General features: G+C 38.4%; 4 protein-coding genes across 4 annotated transcripts; 3 read left to right on the top strand and 1 right to left on the bottom strand.

Annotated features, from left to right (window-relative positions):
• The first annotated feature begins 360 nt into the window (after positions 1-360).
• On the top strand, positions 361-1,485 carry LOC110794433 (uncharacterized). The gene has a single exon (XM_021999412.2). It carries the CDS (start codon positions 418-420, stop codon positions 1,312-1,314), a length of 897 nt encoding a protein of 298 aa, XP_021855104.1. The 5' UTR covers positions 361-417; the 3' UTR covers positions 1,315-1,485.
• Positions 1,486-2,047: 562 nt separating this feature from the next.
• Positions 2,048-7,516, bottom strand: LOC110794400 (uncharacterized membrane protein At3g27390). The gene is made up of 11 exons (XM_021999369.2): positions 7,331-7,516; positions 6,569-6,737; positions 6,306-6,414; positions 5,866-6,067; positions 5,643-5,773; positions 4,424-4,712; positions 4,190-4,296; positions 3,806-3,947; positions 3,527-3,722; positions 2,816-3,059; positions 2,048-2,387 (listed from the first exon to the last, which is right to left on the bottom strand). Exons 2-11 carry the CDS (start codon positions 6,660-6,662, stop codon positions 2,261-2,263), a joined length of 1,641 nt encoding a protein of 546 aa, XP_021855061.1. The 5' UTR covers positions 6,663-6,737; positions 7,331-7,516; the 3' UTR covers positions 2,048-2,260.
• Positions 7,517-8,513: 997 nt separating this feature from the next.
• Positions 8,514-13,696, top strand: LOC130471981 (uncharacterized). The gene is made up of 3 exons (XM_056842356.1): positions 8,514-9,119; positions 10,813-10,896; positions 12,079-13,696. The coding sequence occupies exon 3, from the start codon at positions 12,082-12,084 to the stop codon at positions 13,060-13,062; it is 981 nt and encodes a 326-aa protein (XP_056698334.1). The 5' UTR covers positions 8,514-9,119; positions 10,813-10,896; positions 12,079-12,081; the 3' UTR covers positions 13,063-13,696.
• Positions 13,697-14,168: 472 nt separating this feature from the next.
• LOC110803343 (uncharacterized) lies at positions 14,169-20,853 on the top strand. Its single transcript, XM_056842354.1, has 5 exons — positions 14,169-15,081; positions 15,191-18,517; positions 18,626-18,764; positions 19,349-19,423; positions 20,272-20,853. The coding sequence occupies exons 1-2, from the start codon at positions 14,661-14,663 to the stop codon at positions 18,508-18,510; spliced, it is 3,741 nt and encodes a 1,246-aa protein (XP_056698332.1). The 5' UTR covers positions 14,169-14,660; the 3' UTR covers positions 18,511-18,517; positions 18,626-18,764; positions 19,349-19,423; positions 20,272-20,853.
• The last annotated feature ends 214 nt before the right edge of the window (positions 20,854-21,067 follow it).

Here is a 21,067-nt window from a genome sequence, read left to right on the forward strand (position 1 = left end):
TGCTGTTATGGGTACTTATAGTAAAATGAAGAATCCAAGGTACTCACCGTAAGAAAACTATATTTTAGCTGCAAATGAAGTAGATTAACTTGCAAAAGGATTAAAATGATTAAAAATCCTCCTTGTTTTTAGATTGATCATCGATATGTTGCTAATTGATCTTCCTCTTCCTCTTCTATCATGCATGTTTACTTTTTTCTGAAAGGGCCACTATTTGAAAAGGTGGTTATCTAATAGCTAGTAAGAGGAACCTTTCATTATTTGTGGAAAATCTATGCACCATGCACCACTAACTTACGTGTGTTTCAGAAAAATAATAACTCAATTTGGTTAGATTTAGGTTTATATATACAGTTTATTTATGGTTTATTGCAGGAACATATTTGTCATAACAACAAAAATCACTCAAAAAAAAACATGGGAACTTTTCTTGGCCATTTTGTACCGGGTTTTGCACTAACAATTCTCGGTCTATGGCACATTATAAACACCATCAAATCATACTATCTCAAAGATCCTACTAATTTCATCTCCAGATTTTGGTACCCTTTTAACAATTCTCTCCTAAAACTCAGAGAATTGGAGCTAATCCTCATCCTATCTTTTTCAGTTCTAGCAATCATCCTTCAAATCCTCGACTATCCCCTTTTCCATCTCAGTTTCAAGCTCGACAACTTTGAGCACGCAACCATGTTCCTCCACCTCGCGATTTTCACAGGTTTTGCCTACTACGCTGAGTCGACTCAGTTATCTGACTCAGTCTCAGGTCTTGTTGGAATCATGGCTGCATCAGTTTTCGGTCAAGAACTTTTCCTGATCCATTTTCACTCAACTGACCATGTTGGGTTAGAAGGTCAATACCATGGTTTGCTGCAACTCATCGTGTCAGTCTCTTTTCTTACATCTGTAGCCATTACAGTGTTCCCTGCTAGTTTCCCTGCATCACTTGTTCTTTCAGTTTCTGTTGTTTTTCAAGGTTGCTGGTTTATTAACATGGGATTCATGCTATGGATTCCTAAGTTTGTCCCAAAAGGTTGCTCAACACAGATGGATAAAACTAGCAGTAATGAAATGATGCATGGTTCAGTCACATGTGGGTCCCCTGAAGCTGATTTCAGAGCAAGAGCATTGGCTAATCTGCAGTTTAGTTGGATACTGGCAGGGATTCTAATGTTTACAGGGTTTTCCTGCATGATTCTGGCTAGAAAACGTGTTCCGAGAATCCGGCAATTGACAGCTTATGAACAGCTTCAGAATAGGAGATCTGAATCTCCTATAACTAATGATTGTTTCAAGCAACCTCTTGATGTTTAGATGTTCTGATCAGTCTTTTTTTTGGGGTAAAATCTGATCAATGTATTATATACACTTGGCTTTGTAACTTGTTTCAATCTGAATCTTGTAGGTCCTGACAAATGTAACTTTATCTGAATAATCTGATACTAAGAAGGATCTTTAGATCCTACTTGGATCACTATCGTTAAACCAATGTTTTCAAAGAGGCTCCTGCAACAAGCATGGTTTTTTATCCTACTTGGATAACAAAAAAAAAAAAAGATCTTAAAACTAATGTGATCGAACGATTCTAAGATCCAATGAACCGATCATATAATATAATTCACTCAATTAACATTATAATTAATTTGGATGTTATTTCTCACTAATTAGCTTCATATACAATCATTACCATCAACAAATTACATAACCTAAACAGCCTGTATAATGACTATAATCTTGCAATTACTGTAAAAATCTCTGCACATAAGCTATTACTCTGTACTATTTACTTTTTGATAACTTAAAGATATGTTCTTTAAGTACTTTGAACTTAAATTACAAAAGTTGTCAAAGGATCTTACGATTCGATTCCAAGTAGTTTCACTGATCCAAAGTAGAATCTCGATCGTAGCTCGTAGCATTTCTTTTTGCCTCCCCTTTCTGTCCTTTTTATCCCAAAGGGTTTGCGGTGTTTTCAAAGAAGTTAAACTTAGGCAGAAGTGAAGAACACAAGCACATCAGGATAGATTGTCAGAAAGTGCAAACTTGATTATGTACTAGAAACTTTCAACATTTATGCCTTCTAAGAGAAAAAATGGCTACATAAAGTTGTTTCTATATCGAGTATTGAGACAGTAAAATATCGATTTTTTTATGCTAAGTTTCCAACTATTACTTTAATACTATCAGAAAAAGAATGTGGTAAAAACTGACCGATCCCTTATAGCTTTAATATCAGTATTTGTCAGATGCCAAAGTAAATTCATACTGCTTCTGATCCTAAAGAAATTGACCCCTGGGTTAATTCTTGAGCAATTTCCTTGTCAACTTGAATGAATTTTCGCCGAGATGTTGGCAGCCTTGAGATTGTCAAACAGAAGCCCTGCAACCTAAAAAAAAATTCAAGACCATGATATCAGGAGTTGAGCTTAAGAAATGAGAATACTAATTTAACCTTGTAACTTCTGAGTCCGCTATGTATTACTCCTTCTGTCCCTAAATGTTTTCTACACTTATTTTTCTACATTTGAGGTGATTACACTTTCTTAATACTTTTTTTGTTTTTGTTTTTACTAGGTAAGGAAAACAACCCTACTGAACCAGCACTATCACAGGTTAGTCAGCCCAGCTACTCAGGTCTAAGCTTGACCTCCAGGAAGGTGAGTTCCCCACCAACTCCACCAACTTATGTTGGTTTACACTTCCTTATACGTGCCACGTTATTAATCACATTTCTATGTTGGGCTAAAAAACCACGTATTTCATACCCCAAAATACACTTTACGGATAAAAGGGGCAGTAGGAGTAGGTAAATTACCTTCTACTTATACCCTCTAATTGCGCTCTCCTGATTTCTTCACGTGGAGGCGCACCACCATTGTCCCAAGCTGCCATCCTTACTGTATCTCCACTGTAAAGACACAACTTGGAGAGATACAACTCTTCAGACTCTGTCAATTTCAGGCTTCTAAGCTGTTCTTTCATGATGCTCATTGGCTCAAATAACCAATCAAAAACCTTTCCCTCGGGCCTGTTCAGACCTGTCATCTCTACATTGTTACCTGAAAATATAATGGGGAGACCACGGATTAAGACTTAAGAGAGGTTAAATTACATATTTAATACACAATGATCAGAGGTGTAGATGAGTAAGGCTCTGTTTGGTTTGGCATAGTACATTTTCAGTGAAAAATGATTTTCCATGCAAAACTTTTTTCAAGGAAAAACCACAATTCTAAACTAGTTTTCCTTTGTGTGGCTCCAAAAAATAAAAGAAAAATGAAAATGGGGAGAAGATGGGTGAAGATTGATGGGAAGAAGGAAGATGGAGGTAAGGAGGAAAAGTGGTTTTCCTTCGTTTCAAATGGAAAATGTTTTTCCACCTTTGAGGTAGTTATGGAAAATTGTTTTTCATCCCTTTGCCAAACCAAACAACATAAAACGATTGAAAAGGTGAAAATCGTTCTCCATGAAAACGATTTACATCCTACCAAACGGAGCCTAACAGAGAGAAAGGAGAAGCTCTTACCCAAAAGAAATCCTGTCGAGCCACTCTTAATAGAGCGAAGCAAGCAATCCACTAATACATAAGCAGGAACTCCTACATTGATTATCTGGTTGTTCTTTGACTGTTGCCAAGCGCTTAAATCTGCAGTTGTGATAGCTCCTTTTGTAAGAAGATCTTTTCCAGCTTGCTCACACCCTTTGAAGAAATTGTCCCATATCTGTTTTATATATCAGAGGGTGTAATAATATCAATCTTTTTAGCTCTTACTTTGTTTAGAAAGAAGTCATATCCAACACTTACCATAATGGAATTCAATGCTCTCTTCTTTGCTGAAGTTGTCCTCAGAAGAGGCTCCTTTTTGTACACACCATCGAGTTGTTCATGCAGTCCTTTTACGGGAAGTAAAGAAAAACTGGAACTTTCTCCTCCTCGATAATTAGGTCTGGCTACCCAAATAGATAATGGTTATAATTCTGATACTACTCGTGACAGTTTCGTGATTAAGGCCCTAATCCCTTCACCTGATTTTTGCAAAACTGATTTTTTTTACTGTTTAAACTGATTGTTACTAAATAAAATATCTTTAAGTTAACAAGGAAAGGGTTATTATAAAAATGGCACATGAAAGAGTTTATAATATCACATTCAAGAGAACCTTTTTGGTATTTTAGAATCAAAATATACCTTGGAAAACAAGAGCCTTCTCTCAAATAAAGAAGGTCGTTAGTGTACTCATCGAAAATAGACACTGATGCTATGGCATAGAGCAATCCCTTCTTTGTAGACTCTTCCTAAACATCATTCCCGATCCAAAAACAGAAAAAATCAATTGAAAATTGTGACATACGGAGTATAATAGGATCAATAATGTCCCCTCTCCATACAATTAATGGAGGATAACAAGAGACAGAAGACTACCTGATATGCCACCAAAGCAGCATAGCATCCGAATCCAATGCTTGAAAGAACACCACACACAATAGCTACAACGACAGCAATTGGCCACAAGAGGATAAGAAGTCCGGCAAAGGGGACACAAACAGTTTCAAGGAAGGGTCCTTCTCTCCCCACAAGATCTTGTACCAAACGATGCCATCCTTTAAAAAGTAATAGCGGAGATTTGTAAAGTGTTATCAAAGGAATAAAAATAACATCCACCACAATTCCAAGAGCAGCACTTAAAACACACCCTGGAAGCTGCAAAACTCTGTATAGAAAGACAAGGTTCAGTATTCTAGTAGATATAAATAATCAACAAGGTCGAAAACTCAGTATTGTTCGACTTATTTTGTCAGAGCTGAACTTATTTGAACTTATTTAATCCGAATAAACTTATTTGTGTATGAAAATGTATGAAAAAAACTTTTTTTTCCCCCTAAACTTATACTCCGTATGAACTTATATTAACTGAACTTATCTGAACTTATTTAGTCTGAAATAATTCAAAATGAGTCGAACACAACTAAGCCTAAATAGAGTATACTATAACATATGTCATGTATGTTATTAATTTCAAGATAAGAAAGGAAGACTCTGGAGTAAAACTTCATAGTTTTAGTTTCCAATCACATTTTAGGAACTAACATATGCACATATTGTAGTCTTTGTAGATCTCAGTTGCATTGAATGTTCAATCACATTTTTGAAACCACATATTCACGAAACAGGTTATCGTTCCCTCATACAACTACAAATTTCAAGGGCAGGCTAGACTGCACAGTGCAGACTTTCGATCACAGAATTGGAAAATCTAATGCACAATTTCAGCTTTTAGTTTTAGCATTACACAGATTTGAGTCACTTTTCGGTGCAACAGTGCAACTTCTTTAAGAAATGCTCTAAATTCTGTATCTTCCCATACTAAAAGGCGGTAGATTTGAAGGATGATAATAAGGATATGGAACAGTTCAGAGTGAGAATATTTTGTGTTCAAATCACGCTTATATCTTCGGACTCTTCTAATCTGAGTTCATTGACAAGGACTGGAAGATAATACCATTACATAAGATAGTTGTTCAACATTATCTATGCCTTAATATAATAGTCTTCTGTTTGCAATCTAATGTGTTGAAAATTAGATTGTGTTTATTATATCAAATACTGAAAGTTACATGAAGTCTAGGCAGCAGAAACATACTTGAGTTCAATGGGCTCCTTTTCGTTTGATTCGAGCAATCCATCCATCACAGAGAAATAAGAATGGAAGGAGAAGTCTGCAAAATCGCGCACAATAGTGCACGCTCCCCATACATTGCTCCAAGTACCATCCTAATATAAACATGTCCATACCTATTAGCATATATAGCCTCAACTAAAATAAAACCACAAAAAATCATAAAGCATAACCGTTACATGTATACCGTTAAGCATTTGAACAACTTCTGAGGAACTGATAAACCTTCCATACTAACTGCCCTAAAAGTTTCCATTACAGGCCAAACAAAAGCATAATATATTGCCATTATCACACTGCCCAGCACCCCAACCACTGTCCATATTGCAATTGGTAGGGGTGACAGCAAGATCAACGCACTCTTCATAAATGGCCCAAATTTCTTGGTCCTGCAAACCCAAATTCCCAGTATGGTAAGTCTCATAATGGTAAGTTTCATGTTTACCAAATAATTGATTTCTCGAATCTCAAATAATCATCCGAAATCATATAAAGTACTGTATAAAACACATCTTTTTACAAAGTATAATACTAAGTTTATGCCAACAACCTCTTAAAGTTCAATCTAAAAAGTTTGGATCTTGCAGAATATGAATTAGTGAATTAATAGGGGTGTTGAGAAACTACCTGATTATGCAATAAATGCTGTAAAAGAGATGGCAAGGCCATAACCCAATTACAATACCAGTATCCCCAAAAGCTATTACTAGAAACACAAAGGGGCTGAATATTGCACCTGCAAGTTCAGATATTTGGCATGTCAATCAAATCTGCAACAGCGGAAAGACATGTGATCGAATCCCGTGTACATCACTGTCTCTACAGCTCAATAAACACCGAAAAATCCAACACTGGAGAGAGAAAGTGATAGAGAGAGAGAGAGAGCTCACTTTTGACAAATCCAAGCAGAAAAAGAAAGATACAGATAGGGATGAAGAAGATGGCATAAGCAATGTACTTGATAATGACCTTTGCTTCTGCCATTTTTTCCACTACTAGTCTTTTCTTTTTAGACTGCAAGATATTAGTTTTGCAGCTTTTTCTTTCAAATAGTATTCCCTGCACACAAAAAAAACCCAGTTTTTCTTCTGCAATAAATCTTCACCCAATTAATGACAAAACAAGGATAAAATACAGGGGAATCTTACTGTATTTAAGATTTATAAGCTTGATATTCCGCATTTTAGGATTTGAAACATTATTTTTATGCAGATTGATGTTCCTGAAGATGTACCATTTTTTCAACTTCGTAGTGTTTAGATGTGTGAAGAAGAGATGTATCAGGAATTCAGGATCATATATTCAGGATGCTCAAATGTAAAATTTTAATACTTACAAAAAATATCATCCCAAAAATAACATGTATTAATATTACAACAACAAAAAAATAGTTCAAAATTACCATTGTTCAACAAACAAATAGTTCAAGATTACAATTGTTCATGTTTTGAGATTAGCAACGGGAATACAGAATAAAAACTGAAAATACAATAGCAATTTATCAAGTAGCAACCAACATGAATACATAATTACGATTTACAGGAAGGAAACAAGTGGAAACCCAATTAAAATTCAATTTAAACCCAATTTAACTTACCACATACTCTATTTTCTGAATTTGTTGAAGTTCAATTTAAAAATGAATCAAGTACCTGCAATTTGCAATGTAACCAATCTGTAGATAGCTCCGTCGCAGCACTGACAGTCCACCACGACCTGCTCCGCCCTCCACAGAGCCTCGCTCACAAATCACAATTAACTTTGCACTTTGTTTGGCAAATACCAACTACACTTCTTCCATTTTCTAATAGATCTACGCATCAATCATTTGTTTTTATGGAATATACTTCATTTCAATCTATAATACTATTTTTATACTAACTCCATATTTATTATTTAAGAGATACACTTGGTCGAACACGCGTATTAAGAAAAAGAATTGAATGAAATAAAGTAATAAAATAATTAGGGTTGAGTAAATATTTTAATAAGAAAAATAAGTGGGGACCATGTCATTTTAGGGAGTGGGGGTGGGGGTGGGGTGTGGATATATTATTTAATTAGATGATGGGTTGATAAGTTACTAAAAATGGCAAGTGTATCTCTTAAATAAATACGGTCGGAAAAGACAAGTGTATCTCTTAAATAAATACAGATGGAGTAATTATGTACGAGATCTAACAAAATTTTACTTACTCCGTATTGATTTAAGAGATACACTTGGCCGAACACGGGTATCGAGAAGAAGAATTGAATAAAATAAAATAATAAAGCAAGTGGGGTTGAGTAAATATTTTAATAAGTAAACAAGTGGGATCATGTCATTTTGGGGTGGGAGGTGGGTTTATGAAATTATTTGTTTAATAGGATGGTGGGTCATAAGGTAAATTAGATGTATTATTTAATTAGATGGTAGAGTTGATAAGTTACTAAAAATAGCAAATATATCTCTTAAATAAATACCGTCGGAAAAGACAAGTTTATCCTTTAAATAAATACGAAGGGAGTACATAATTATATACTTCATCCGTTCCGAAAGTATCGCACCATGGTTGACTTTTACTCTTGTAACCATTACTTATTTACTTTGACTCTTAATATATCTCAAATCATGTGCAAGTAAAAATTATAAAAAAAATATTATTTAGAAAAATATATAGGTACGAATCTAACATGACCCTACATAACTAAAATATCCTTACGTAAAAATCACAAAAAAATGGCAAAAGTCGTAGTGTGAATAGTGTAAAAAACAAATGGTTCGATATTTCCGGAACAGAGAAAGTATTTTTTCTGTACTGTATAAATTATCGGATGCGTGAATCCCAAACCTTTAAAATGTGTGGGATGGAAACACTATGCTTATGCATAGTGTTATGAGTCTTATATCCTTGATTTTCACTATTCATAAGGAATTTTCCCTACATCCCTTCCCTTTGTTTGCTCTATGCTATTTGCTAAGCCACCCAAGGTTCAAACCTTGATTCAAGCATTTTCCCAAATTCCTTTTCCTTTCTTTATTTTTCCTTCTTTATTTCCTGCTTTCTTTTTTCTTTCTGTTTCTCTTTTCTGGCGGTTCTCTTTTCTTTCTGTTTCTTCCTTCCATTTTTCTCTCCTCTGTTTCCCCTTTTGCCTCACCTTCTCCACCTGTGTCTCCTTCTTCGCTTTGCTCCCTTTGATCCAGCTTGTTGCTTCTTCGCAGTTCGTCTTATCTTGTGCGGCGGCGCTATTCTTCTACGACGATCGGAACTCTTCCAGCCTGTGGGAAGCATTGAATTCATTACCTGACGCAATTGAATTGGTTAGTTAGGCAAACCTTCATTCCTAGATGATCATTCGATTGGTAAATAGTTCATTGCTTCCCACATGCTTGAAATCTTTCCGCCTTTGGTTACTGGTTAGGATGGTGGTTTGATTAACAACTTGATAGGTTGTTAACAGGTATGTTCTATATTTATCATCTACTAATTTTGAGTTTTTTTTGCGATTTAGGGTTTTTTCGATTAAATCTTGAATCTGGAAATTGTTGATTCAGAGTAATTTTGGGGGTTTTCTTTTGCAATTTACCTCTTTTTCGATTGCATCTGTAAATTGTTGATTCTGGTGCATTAATCATCTTCAGCCTTATGTTATTTTTTGTTGCTTCCATTAATTCTCTTGATTACATGTTCATTCGTAGGTTGGAGTGTTAACTGTGGTGTTTTCTCCCCTTAACTGTGGTGCATTAATCCTTTTTCTCTTGATTTTGGGTTCTGGAATTAATCCTCTTCATTACATGTTAATTCATACTCTACAGTATTACTTATGGTGTTTTAGCTTCACACTTAGATTTCTAAGACAACCCTGTTTTTTGGGTTCAACTTGTGCACATCCCTCTTTTTCCTGGGATAGTACAACCTTCCCCTTACTCTTGGGTTCGGCTTGTGCACATCCCTCTTTTCCTGGGATAGTACAACCTTCCTTGTACTCAAAATCACACCATGCTGCCTTTTTTTATTATCCCTTTTTTTGTGGCTGTGTGTGTTAGAGGGCTTTATCAGTTGTCCTTTTTCCAATTTCTAGAACTGCTGGTTTCCAAAAGTAGACACCTATATATAAAGGGAGGGGGGTTCTCTTTCCTTTTTAGGGTTTTGCTTCACCGGTTGTTTTACTTTGTTTGGAAAGGTAGTGCAATCAACTTTGCTCCCTTTTACCAGTTGTTTTCCTTTGTTTGGAAAGGTGGTGCAATCAGCTTTGCTCCCTTTTATTACTCATACTAATAACAAGGTTAAGATTAGCTATGTGTTCATGTTAACTCACATAATTAGAGTGGTTGTAATGTTGCTTCTTGATGCTCGTTTGTTGTCAATCTAATGTAATCTGCCTATTTAAAATCCCAGGCCATATGATCTACCAGAAATTTTGTCTACCCTTGACGGAAATCCTCCTACGATCTATGGACATGTATCGGTGAATACTGAATGTGCACTCCTTGGTCCTTTGCTGGTGTTTTTAAAAAAGAACATCCGTTTTTTCCCCATTTGTTTAGTGTTATTTTGTATACTCTGTGCACATACTTGTAAATTTATTGTCCGTTCTTCTGGGGTGCCATTCTTTCAGTTAACACAAGTTTCTATATAATACAAGATGAGGATCATTATGCACTAAGGTAGTTATGTAGTCATATCCCTAAGCTGTGATGAAATATTGAGATGTTTATGCATTGAGATCCCTAATTCAGTTTGCCGTCTTTATTGGTAACGTCCCTGAATTTCGAGGTTCAATGCTGTAACATGGTCTTTGTGTTGGCTAGGTCGTCGTGTTGCCTTTTACTGCACTTTTTCCCTGTCACTTGTGTGTGTGTGTGCGCACATACACAATATAGAACTATTTTGTCTATGCATAACTTCCCTTTGATGCTAATTTTTATCAGTGTAGTTTGGAGCGAACACGTGCCTCTGTTTCCAATTTTTGTAATTAGGCATGTTTTATCCAGTTGTTGTTTGGCATATATTTGATAGAGTAGTTAGCTAGCTAATTTACGTAAACTGATGTGTAACTGCCGTTTGTTACTGTCTAAGTTTTGCATTTTGGATCCGTGTTTTTATCTGGGGACAACTAATTTAGTCATTTGTTCTTGTCTGTTGTTGCATAGGCAGGACAGGTGTTGCAAGCATCATTGCTCGGTTTGGTTCCGAGTGTTTCCGGCTATCCTTGCTTTGCCTCTTGAGTGCGTTAGGTGAGTGCCCGAACTATTCTGCCTGCTGTTCATTGTGCCGGTTATTATAGTTTTTCCGTCCTGGCCTGCAATACAGGCAGCGTTGGTTTGAATAGATTGTGTTCTTGTTGCTTAGTTGTATGCATATACATGTTTTGCCATTGCCTGCTGGTTTATTAACTCTCTTGGGGGTTACCAAAGCATTCATTTCCGTCCGAGATTCCTCTTTTTCCCTGTAATATTTGGGTCACAACATTAGAGGTAGTCAACCCTTCAACCGCCCTCTAGCCTTATCCTTTTATGCTTATAGTGTAAGCCCTAGGTGTGCATCCATGTGTGTGGTGATGTTTTGTCCATTGACCTGATTATATATTTGTCTTTGGCTTGTTGTGATAGCATACTGAAATGGGACAATTGGGTGGAAGTTAACATAGCATTGCAATTTTCAGCAGTCACGCACTAATTACTACGGGGTGATTCGGGGTATCAATCTGTTGCTATTGGTATGTTTAGTCGTAATATAGATGGAGTATCGTGTATTGTGTGTTTGTTGGTAGTGTTTAAGGTTTACACACTGAAGAGAGTTCAACTGTCCCTGGATATACAGTGCCACTAAAATCCCAAACATATAGGATAGCTCAATATCAATCGAATCCTAATACTATAAGTAAGTATGGCTGACGGAGTCACTGTCTCCATGTAGTCTGCCTGACTGAATAGCTACCTATAGTGTGCTTACTTGAATCAGACTGTGACCTATAGTGTGGTTGGCTACAAGAGTTAACGAGAACCTAAGTCTTTTGGAACCGACTCACCTTTTTCAATTGGTCCTAACTGACAACACGTACACACAGCTAATAGTGGTGAGCCCAGCAAGGTTTCCCCCCTTTATGTTTATCATACACTTACATCCCAATATTTTAAAAAATCCAGTGTTAGGTCTAGGTTTGTGCTAGGGTGGTTAGCCAACATTTGAGTGTTTTAGTTTTTGTTGCTGCCTGTAGAGCAGTTGTACAGTGGGCTAACAAGCTAATTGCCTTGTTCATTTTGCATGGTCATCTGCAATCCTGATTTTAAGTCCAACAGCGAGTTCTTGTACTTCTTGCTTTGCTCGGTGTGCCTAACCATATACGTGCCCAGTCTCAGACTGTTTGCTTGCTTATGTGCCTAAAATCCCCTTAATTTAGCCTTTTCCCATCACAGGTTATGGCAGTGCCGCCCGCACAAATCCGTATTCCTTTTCAGCCTCTTTTGAGGCAGGTTGTAGAGTGCTTGCACTTTCCAAAGCCAATGTACGATATGTTAGATATAGATAAAAATAATGTTTGCGTGGCGGTGAGGCCGGGAACGAGTGCAATTGCTTATGTGTACATTGGCGGAGAAGCTCCTACACTGGAGGAGTCTTGCGAGAGAGCTGCTGAGAAGGCTGTCCGTAGCCTTATAAAAAAATATGATGTTGTTGTTGAGGATTTTACTTCTGCTAGCAATAGGGCCCTTGAAAGATGTGCGAGGTTGTATCGTCTCAAGAGAGTTGAGTTAGAGGGTATTGAAAGCGGACATCCACAGGTCCTGCCTCCAGAACATCATTGTATGGACATTCGAGTTTCTGTGAAACACGTGCGTCTGGATTATATAGGAGTATTGCGCACCGTGGTTGCCCAGACTCAAGTCTTGCTTGCTCCTATTGAGCATCTCCAGTTTGGGCCTCACACTTGGGTTTGTTGGTTGACATTCACAAGTCCGCACAAGAGTAATGCTATGGAGTCTGTTGTTGGGGATTATACAGAGACTCTTGAGGATGCTAAGCAAAGTGTAGCAAAGAAGGCCATCTATTGCTTGATGCGCCTCTATGCTTTTGAACTTGTAGACGCGAACTATGGGTCTGGGAAATACGCTGCTGTTGTGTATTCTCTTGAACAAGAAAGTTGCTCGACTGTGAGGGAGCGCATGTCCGGGGTTAAAGAAACTATTCAGCCTAGCGCCCTTGTGATTGAGCAAGACTGCTTGACTCCCCGTGGTTGTCCATTTCAGATACCCTCTATGATTACTGCTCCTCTCCCCCCCAAAAAGCGCATGTCCAGACCCTCTTTTGTCAGGCCATCTGTTCCTGGTTCTACTTCTGCAACCCCGGTCTTCTTTGTTCCACCTGAACTTGACACTGTGTTCAAACGCCGGAAGACTGTTTAACCTACCGAAATAGTTCAACCTTTGGGGTGTGAGCACACCGTGCTCTGTTTCGTGAAACTGCCTCCTCTTTTGATGGGACAAGCCTAGATGTATTCCTATAATTTAGGTGGCTTGTATATGTAATATTAGGGGTGATGGTTCTCTTTTGGTTCCCTCTTGCTGTATCGCCATACAGTTTCTCTTTTGTTAGCTGTCAAGCTTGTTAGGTAGTTCAAGTTGTAATGGTGCTATGTTTAGAAATTCTGGTTCGTCGTATATGGCGATCATATGTATGCTTTTAATAGCAGTCAACTTTGTATTGAATCCTTATGTTTAAATGAAATTCAGTTTGTTTTGGAGCACTCTTCTTTGTATCCTGCTTTACAGTGCTTTTCCCTTTCCTTGATGTATCGTGTCTCACTTCCCTGATGCTGCCTCCTGCTCATGTTTCTTGTTGTTAATTGCATTCTAAATTTACCTAGGGTTGTTTGATATGTAAATGTAAGTTGGTGGACACACCAGACTAACATGTATGTCTATTCAGGTCTGTAGGTTGTGTTCACAGTTATTGAATGTTGGGTTTTGGTTGAGGAGAGGCTCTCACTTGTGTTGTTCGTTTTGTACACAGCGTGTTCTTTGTGCCTTTGTTTGTCGACTTAGCTTATTTTGTGTTTGCAGATTAAACAGCTGATGGTTTGTGCAGGGAACTGAACATTTGGAAATAGGTAGCGTGCCAACTTATGTGATGAGTAAGTTCCTCCGCCTTTTCATGCGTGTGGTTTTTTTTATTAAGTGTCTTACACATAGCCTGCTATGAATTCTGTTAAACATAGATCAATTCTTGAGTAGTTCGTATGTAAGCCGTCCAAGATGCAGCAAGCGCATGAGGAGTGTGCAGGCCATGGCTGAGCCTACAGGTTCATGCAGGTAATGGTATATAACAAAGCCATGTTCCATAGTTACTTTGCATGTTTATAAACAGGCTTATTCGTTGTTTTACAGTGAGTTGCCTGAGGTTAGAACACAACCACCCAAGAAACCGAGGGCAAAGAATACTAGGCCAAAACCACCAAGTACTTTTAAACATGTCCTTAAATCATCTTAATTATTAACACCTGGTTAAATATCCATCGCTAATATGTATACCCTGTGAACCAGAGGTGCCTGCTGCAGTGATTGGACAGCCATTACCGGCTGCACCTCTTGCACTATCTCCACCTGAATATTGCCCAAAATGTTCTGCAAAGAAGTTCCAATTTGAGTCGCTGCACTTTTGTTGCGGCAATGGAGAAATTAAACTAGCTTCCAATGCATACCCAGATGAGCTTGTAAAGCTATTTGATTCCCGAGACAGTGATGCTGTGCATTTCAGAACATATGCACGGCTTTACAATAATCTATTTGCTTTTAGCTCCCTTGGGGGGGACTTAAGTTCGAAGACCGAAAAAGGCATATATGTATTTAAGCTACATGGGCAAATATATCACTATCTCCCTAATTTGCTTCCCACTAATGACAACCCTAAATATTTGCAACTATACTTTTATGATGGCCAACACGAGGCTGAAAATCGGGTAGGCTGTTTCCCAGAATTAAAGCCAGAAATTATCGCTATCCTAATGAATGTCATGCAAAGAAACCCATATGCTAGATTTTTTAGATCCTTACAAGAAATGGAGGTCCATGAAGATACCCAGATTTTACTTAACAAAAACACTGTGCTAAATCAGAATGTCTATAACGCTCCTACATCCGATGAAGTTGCAGTCATTTGGTCTGAAAGCACATCTTCCAGTACAAGTAGAAGTCCACATATATTGGTTTCCGGAAAATCAAACAGTTCCCATAGAATAATGCATTATTATGGTTGTTATGATGCACTTCAGTATCCGCTCTTATTTCCATTTGGAGATTGTGGATGGCATCAAGGGCTTAAAAAGATGTCAACGGGTGGGCAACAACAGCTTGCCACTCATCAGGATCCTGTCTTATCGTGTGCTGTCCACACTGTTGAAGACTTCTTGGCTCAAGAAGATAACCGTATGCCTTACTAATTTCATTTACTCTGTTCTACCCATGGCTACATTCTTTTTTTAGCATATCTCTTTTGCATCTGTAATAACATATGGCCTATTGTTTTGCTTACCAGTTGCTCATCAAGGTCGGGAAGGATCAGCTAAGCATATCTCTTGCAGAGAGTATTATGCTTATAAGCTTCAGATACGCCCTTGTAACATGCTGCTAAGGGCAGGGAGGTGCTTCCAACAGTACATTGTTGACATGTACGTGAAGATTGAAAACACTCGCTTGGACTTTTTCCGAAAGAACCAGCAAACTATCAGGGCAGATTTGTACCAAGGTATACTCGACACTGTCGAGAGCGGTGAAAACAGTGCAGCTAATGTGGGGCATCGAGTTGTGTTACCACCAAGTTTTCTGGGGGGGCCTAGGGATATGAAAAAGAGGTATTTGAATGCGATGTCCTTAGTTAAGAAGTATGGGAAGCCTGATTTGTTCCTTACAATGACGTGCAATCCTAATTGGCCAGAGATTAAACAAGAGTTGGCTGTCGGAGAGGAGGCACAAAACCGGCCAGATTTAGTTTCAAGGATTTTCCGTGCTAAACTGATAGCGCTAAAACACCATATCATGAAAAAAAAAATATTTGGTGAAGTTGCTGCTATGATATATGTTGTTGAGTTCCAGAAACGGGGGTTGCCGCACGCTCATTTCCTTGTTATCCTTAAACCCAATTCTAAGATTAGAAGCCCTGCTGACTTTGATAAGTTTGTTTCTGCTGAGATCCCTCCTCTTGCCAACCCTCACTTGAGGAAGATTGTTCTTCAACACATGATGCATGGCCCATGTGGACAACTGAACCCTGATTGTGCGTGCATGAAACGGAAAGGTAATGAGGGGCACTGCAAGTATGGATATCCGAAAAAATTTGCTGCCGAGACAACTAACAGCAGCGATGGATACCCACTTTATAAAAGGATAGATACTGGAGAAAGTGTTTGTATTCGCAGGGTTAATATGGATAACAGGTCAGTTATTCCGTATAACCCGTACCTATCATCACTTTTTGATTGCCACTTAAACGTTGAGGTTTGTTCGACCATAATGGCAGTCAAATACCTGTACAAATATGTGTACAAGGGCCATGACAGGATCTCATTCAACGTGCAGGATGGTAGCACTGCTATTGTTGATGAGATACAACAGTACCAGGCTGGGAGGTGGGTTTCCCCGTGTGAGGCAGCATGGAGAATTTTCGGGTTCGATCTGTTTGAGATGTTTCCATCGGTGTTGCCTCTGCAAATACATCTGCCTAACTTGCAGACAATCCAGGTAATGCCTCATGAGAATTTAGACGAGATCATTTTAAATGATAAAAGATCTCGAACTCAACTTACAGAATTCTTTAGGATGAATGCTGCCACACCTGATGGAACGGGCTATACATATGCAGAATTTCCAGAGCATTATAAGTGGGAGGGTAAAGAATGGAAAAAAAGAAGCAACAAGACCGTTGTTGTTGGCAGGCTCACTTTTGTAGCACCTGCTGAAGGGGAACGTTACTTCCTCAGATTATTACTGATGCATGTGGATAGCCCGCGATCCTTTGATCATCTCCGAACTGTTGATGGATATAAGTGTGCCACTTTTCAGGAGACAGCTCTGCGGCTGAAATTGCTAGAGGAAGACAACGCTGTCGACTTGTGCTTAGCTGAAGCGTGTGAAGTGCAAATGCCGACTGCATTCCGACAGCTCTTTTCAACAGTGCTGATCTTCTGCCAGCCAAGTGACCCCAATGCCCTTTGGTTAAAATACTACGACGCTCTCTCTGAAGATTATAGGCACCAGTATCCGAGTTCTGATAGCAGGTCAAGGGAGCTCACTGTTAGATCTGTTGAGCAATCTCTTGAAGCAATGGGGAAATCATTTAGAGACTTTGGCCTACAACATTTAAATGATTTTCAAGATGAAGAGTTCAGGCGAACAAAAGACATTATCGATGCACTTGATGCACCGATACCTCGGGACTGTATTGATGCCCGTAACACATTAAACCAAGCACAGCAGGAGGCATTTGACAGCATTATTGACCACGTTCTTAAAGGGAAACCTGGTGCATTCTTCATAGACGGGCCCGGAGGAACAGGTAAAACCTTCCTATACAATGCTCTCTATGCAGAGGTTCGTTTGATGAACAAGATTGTCCTACCAACTGCGACATCTGGAATTGCAGCATCAAATATACCTTCTGGGAGGACTGCTCACTCTCGGTTTAAAATACCGATAGATTCTGATGCTTCCCTTGCTTGCGATGTTCCTAAACAGGGCAGTCTTGCATGTTTACTAAAAGAGACATCGTTGATTATTTGGGACGAAGCTTCAATGGCAAGGAAAGAAAATGTTGAGTCATTAGACATGCTTCTACGAGACTTGTGTGATGAGAATACCCTTTTTGGTGGCAAGCTTGTGGTTTTTGGTGGCGACTTCCGTCAGGTCCTGCCCGTCCTACCCCGCAAAACACAGCGAGAAGCTGTTGCTGCTAGCTTAGTGAGTTCTGTTCTTTGGCCTCGGTTCATTAGGTTCAATCTCACTGAAAATGTTCGGGCAAGAGAAGATCCCTACTTTTCTGCGTTTTTGCTTTCTCTTGGAAATGGTGAGCTGCAAACCGGCGAGAATGACCTTGTGCAATTGCCAATGCAGATAGTACACCCATCTGAGGTCGCTTCTGATCCTATTGCCGAACTGACTGCAATTGCATTTCCCGAGGTAGATGTTTGCAGGTCCACCCCAGGCAATTTCACAACAACGGCTATACTGACCCCCCTGAATGAAGATGTTGATGATATCAATGCTACCCTGATAGACAAATTCCCTGGAGAATCTGTTATGTACAGGAGTTTTGATACAGTTCTTGATGATAATAGCGCGATCTATCCTCCTGAATTTATACACACCCTCTGCCCAGGTGGAATGAGCCCATACAAGCTCGTCTTGAAGAAAAATTGTCCAGTTCTTCTGCTTCGCAATATCCTGCCTTCGTCTGGCCTGTGCAATGGGACACGTATGATATGCAAGAATTTCTACCCGAATCTGATTGAATGCATGATCACGACTGGGCAGCACAGCGGAAGCCATGTTTTTATACCCCGAATTAGGCTTCGGCCGTCTGCATCTTCCAATTATCCTTTCCAATTTCAGAGGAAACAATTCCCTATAAAACTAAGCTTTGCAATGACGATAAACAAGTCACAAGGGCAAACACTAAGCCAAGTCTCCATCTATCTTCCCCAGCCGTGTTTCTCCCATGGTCAGCTTTATGTGGCATTGTCTCGTGCTAGAAAAGCATGTAACGTCAAAGTTGTTTCAAAACAATCTCCGGGACACCAACCTGAGCACCATGTTAGAAATGTCATCTCTTATGATGTGCTCAGATTAGCCGGTATCATATGATATACAGGTAATCTATCACAAACCTTTTTATCTGCTTCCTGATTGTGCATTTACAGCTTGCTTTGTTATTATTCTTGTACGGCTTACTGTAACCAAACATGTTCATGCCATGCAGTTGTTGCTCCTTTTTGTGCCTTTTGGTTTGTGCTGCAAATATGCCCGTGAAAAACAGCCCACCTGTGTAGAAAATCATGCAAGCACATGCATTCTAATGTCATCTACAGGTTCCTGTTGCAGAGGAAATGATAAATAAGGTATATACCCTCTTCAGTTCTGTATGCCCTTACTTTGCTGCCTTTGATTCTGATTTATTTTAATTGAATACATCTTTGGTGAACATTCGTTGTTTTAGTGCGACTAAGTAATCTAGCATCACCCCTTATTTTCACCAGTCAATAAGGCTAGCTTATGTATAGAGACAGAAAACTTTTAGCTACAAGAAATTGAACAAGTTTGGCATAGGATCTTTCAAAAGTATTCACCCCGCATTTCAATGTTGCTATCGTCAAGTATATATATACATGCTCTTATTTGTTCTTCCATTCAACTGCTAGCAGTTAATACACACTGTTTTGCTGTGCGCATCATATATAGGAGTTGAAATTATAATTCTCGGTTTCCTTCTGATTCCTAATAGACTTAACTGTTTGGTTTATTTAATTCAAATTTTGACTAGCTCTTCTCTCAAAAACTGGCAAAAACTCATAGACACATTGGAAACCTGGTGTGTCCCTTTATTCCGGATTTTGTACCTATGATCCAATGGTGTCATGCCAAATAATGTGCCAGGTAGATGTCCATCCTCTAATACTAAGCTTTAAGCTTTGTTTTGATGCAGATCAAGAAATTTTTGGTGTTCATATATGCCAAGTGAGGGCTCTGATAGCTCATACAACCTCATATTATTCTTTCTGTAAGTTCATTACACCCATCTGCTTAAATATCAACTTGCACATTGGAAGTAGCTAACTGATAAACACGTTTGCATATGTGCTATTTTGGTAGTATTTTGTGAGTCCCTTTGTGTTCTACTCTCATTATTAAAGCACCTAAGCTCAAGCGATTGGGTGACACTAAAACCAGTGTTATTAGGTCGTTTAAATGCAAGTCCTTAAACTTTAACATGGAGTTATTATAATAGCCAAAGAGATTCTATATTTTTCTGTGTTGCTCCCTCTTCGTTAATCCTTCTCCTTTTTGGTTTTCCAAAATAGAAATGCATATCCTGACAGAGTACTTTCAATTAGTATCTTCCTGCTATGCTTAACTGAATTATAGCTTGTACACCAGAGATAACCTCCTTTTTTTGTGCACAGACCCCGGGTTCCAGTAACTGTTGTCAAAGGTTCTTTCTGTAGGATATTAGTATTTATAACCAGCCCGCTTAGATTTATGTGGGCTCTTTTGCTTGCCTGTTTGGTCATTGTAGTTCAGATTCAGAACAACCAAATTGCACACGTTTGCTGATTAAACCGGTATTATGAAATACATTCATATTGTAGCTTACTTAACACATCCATTGTAGGTGAGACATATTAATCACCACTTCCAGGTGAAAGAAAATAAAGTGCACACTTGTCTAATTCAAGCAGTACAGTGCATTACAGAGAATCAAAAAACTACAACGAAATAATACGGACTGTCATTGGATTCTTGTTTCAAAGTAATATGAACTACATGTGAACATAAAAAAACCTCATCTTTCTTTATTTTGAGAGTGAACCAAATGTAAACTGAAAGTTAGACTGTCGTTGCTTGCAGGTATGAGCGAGGTTCATGACGTATCCCCTCATTTTGCCCACAGTTCCAATGGTGTATGCATAATTTAGTGCGATCAAGTTGTAAGAATAGACTGCTGAATTTGGTTTTGAGATTTGTGTTCTAAACTGTTATAATGTCGTGAACATGCATTTGTTTCTGTATAGTAAGCATCCTATTAAATGTAGCCGTTCTCTTGGTCAATCTTCAAAAGGTTAACCACCAATTTTAGCAAGTTTCCTAATCGAGCCGGTTTTGTATCACCACTTTTACCCACTTCCCTACTCGAGTATTCCTAATTAAGGCGTTTTTTCCCCTGTCAACTTAGCTTGAGAATATCACTTTAGACGCTTGCAACTTATCTATTACTAACTTCTTTTGAAATATACACTCGGAAACTGGTTATACGAATGTAACCATCATGGTTCTACAGATGTTGCTCACCGTAATATAGGATGTTCCGTAACCCTTTAAATAAAAAATCTCGCAGAAATCTATGAAGCACTAAACTTTCATCATGATATTAATACTTCACACTAATTTTTCCAGCCTAACATTATATAATGTTATTAATACTTCAGCCTCTTCCAAAGGTGTTTGTTTTTTTCTCAGGAAATAAAAAACCAGCAGACCACAGTACATGGTCATACCCATTAGAGAGGTATGTATCCTTTTATATTGTAGTCCTTAAAATCAGCTGTACGTGGTAAAGATTTCCCTCTTAAAGTTTAAGGCAACACGTTTTTACATAGCAAAGTATGGTTTAAATAGTGTTAGGACATGGTAATACAAGCCTTCA

This window comes from Spinacia oleracea, chromosome 4 (genome assembly GCF_020520425.1).
Source record: "Spinacia oleracea cultivar Varoflay chromosome 4, BTI_SOV_V1, whole genome shotgun sequence".
Classification (NCBI taxonomy): Eukaryota; Viridiplantae; Streptophyta; class Magnoliopsida; order Caryophyllales; family Amaranthaceae; genus Spinacia; species Spinacia oleracea.

What these genes read in the sequence shown, in the direction of transcription:
- LOC130471981 (XM_056842356.1), top strand. Translation starts at nt 12,082, where the DNA reads ATGGCAGTGCCGCCCGCACAAATCCGTATTCCTTTTCAGCCTCTTTTG.
- LOC110794433 (XM_021999412.2), top strand. Translation starts at nt 418, where the DNA reads ATGGGAACTTTTCTTGGCCATTTTGTACCGGGTTTTGCACTAACAATT.
- LOC110794400 (XM_021999369.2), bottom strand. Translation starts at nt 6,662, where the DNA reads ATGGCAGAAGCAAAGGTCATTATCAAGTACATTGCTTATGCCATCTTC. An exon ending in GAGCATTGAATTCCATTATG is followed by an intron (nt 3,723 to 3,805) that starts GTAAGTGTTGGA and finishes TATATAAAACAG; the next exon opens with ATATGGGACAATTTCTTCAA. An exon ending in CTCGACAGGATTTCTTTTGG is followed by an intron (nt 3,060 to 3,526) that starts GTAAGAGCTTCT and finishes TTATATTTTCAG; the next exon opens with GTAACAATGTAGAGATGACA.
- LOC110803343 (XM_056842354.1), top strand. Translation starts at nt 14,661, where the DNA reads ATGAATGTCATGCAAAGAAACCCATATGCTAGATTTTTTAGATCCTTA. An exon ending in CTTGGCTCAAGAAGATAACC is followed by an intron (nt 15,082 to 15,190) that starts GTATGCCTTACT and finishes TTTGCTTACCAG; the next exon opens with TTGCTCATCAAGGTCGGGAA.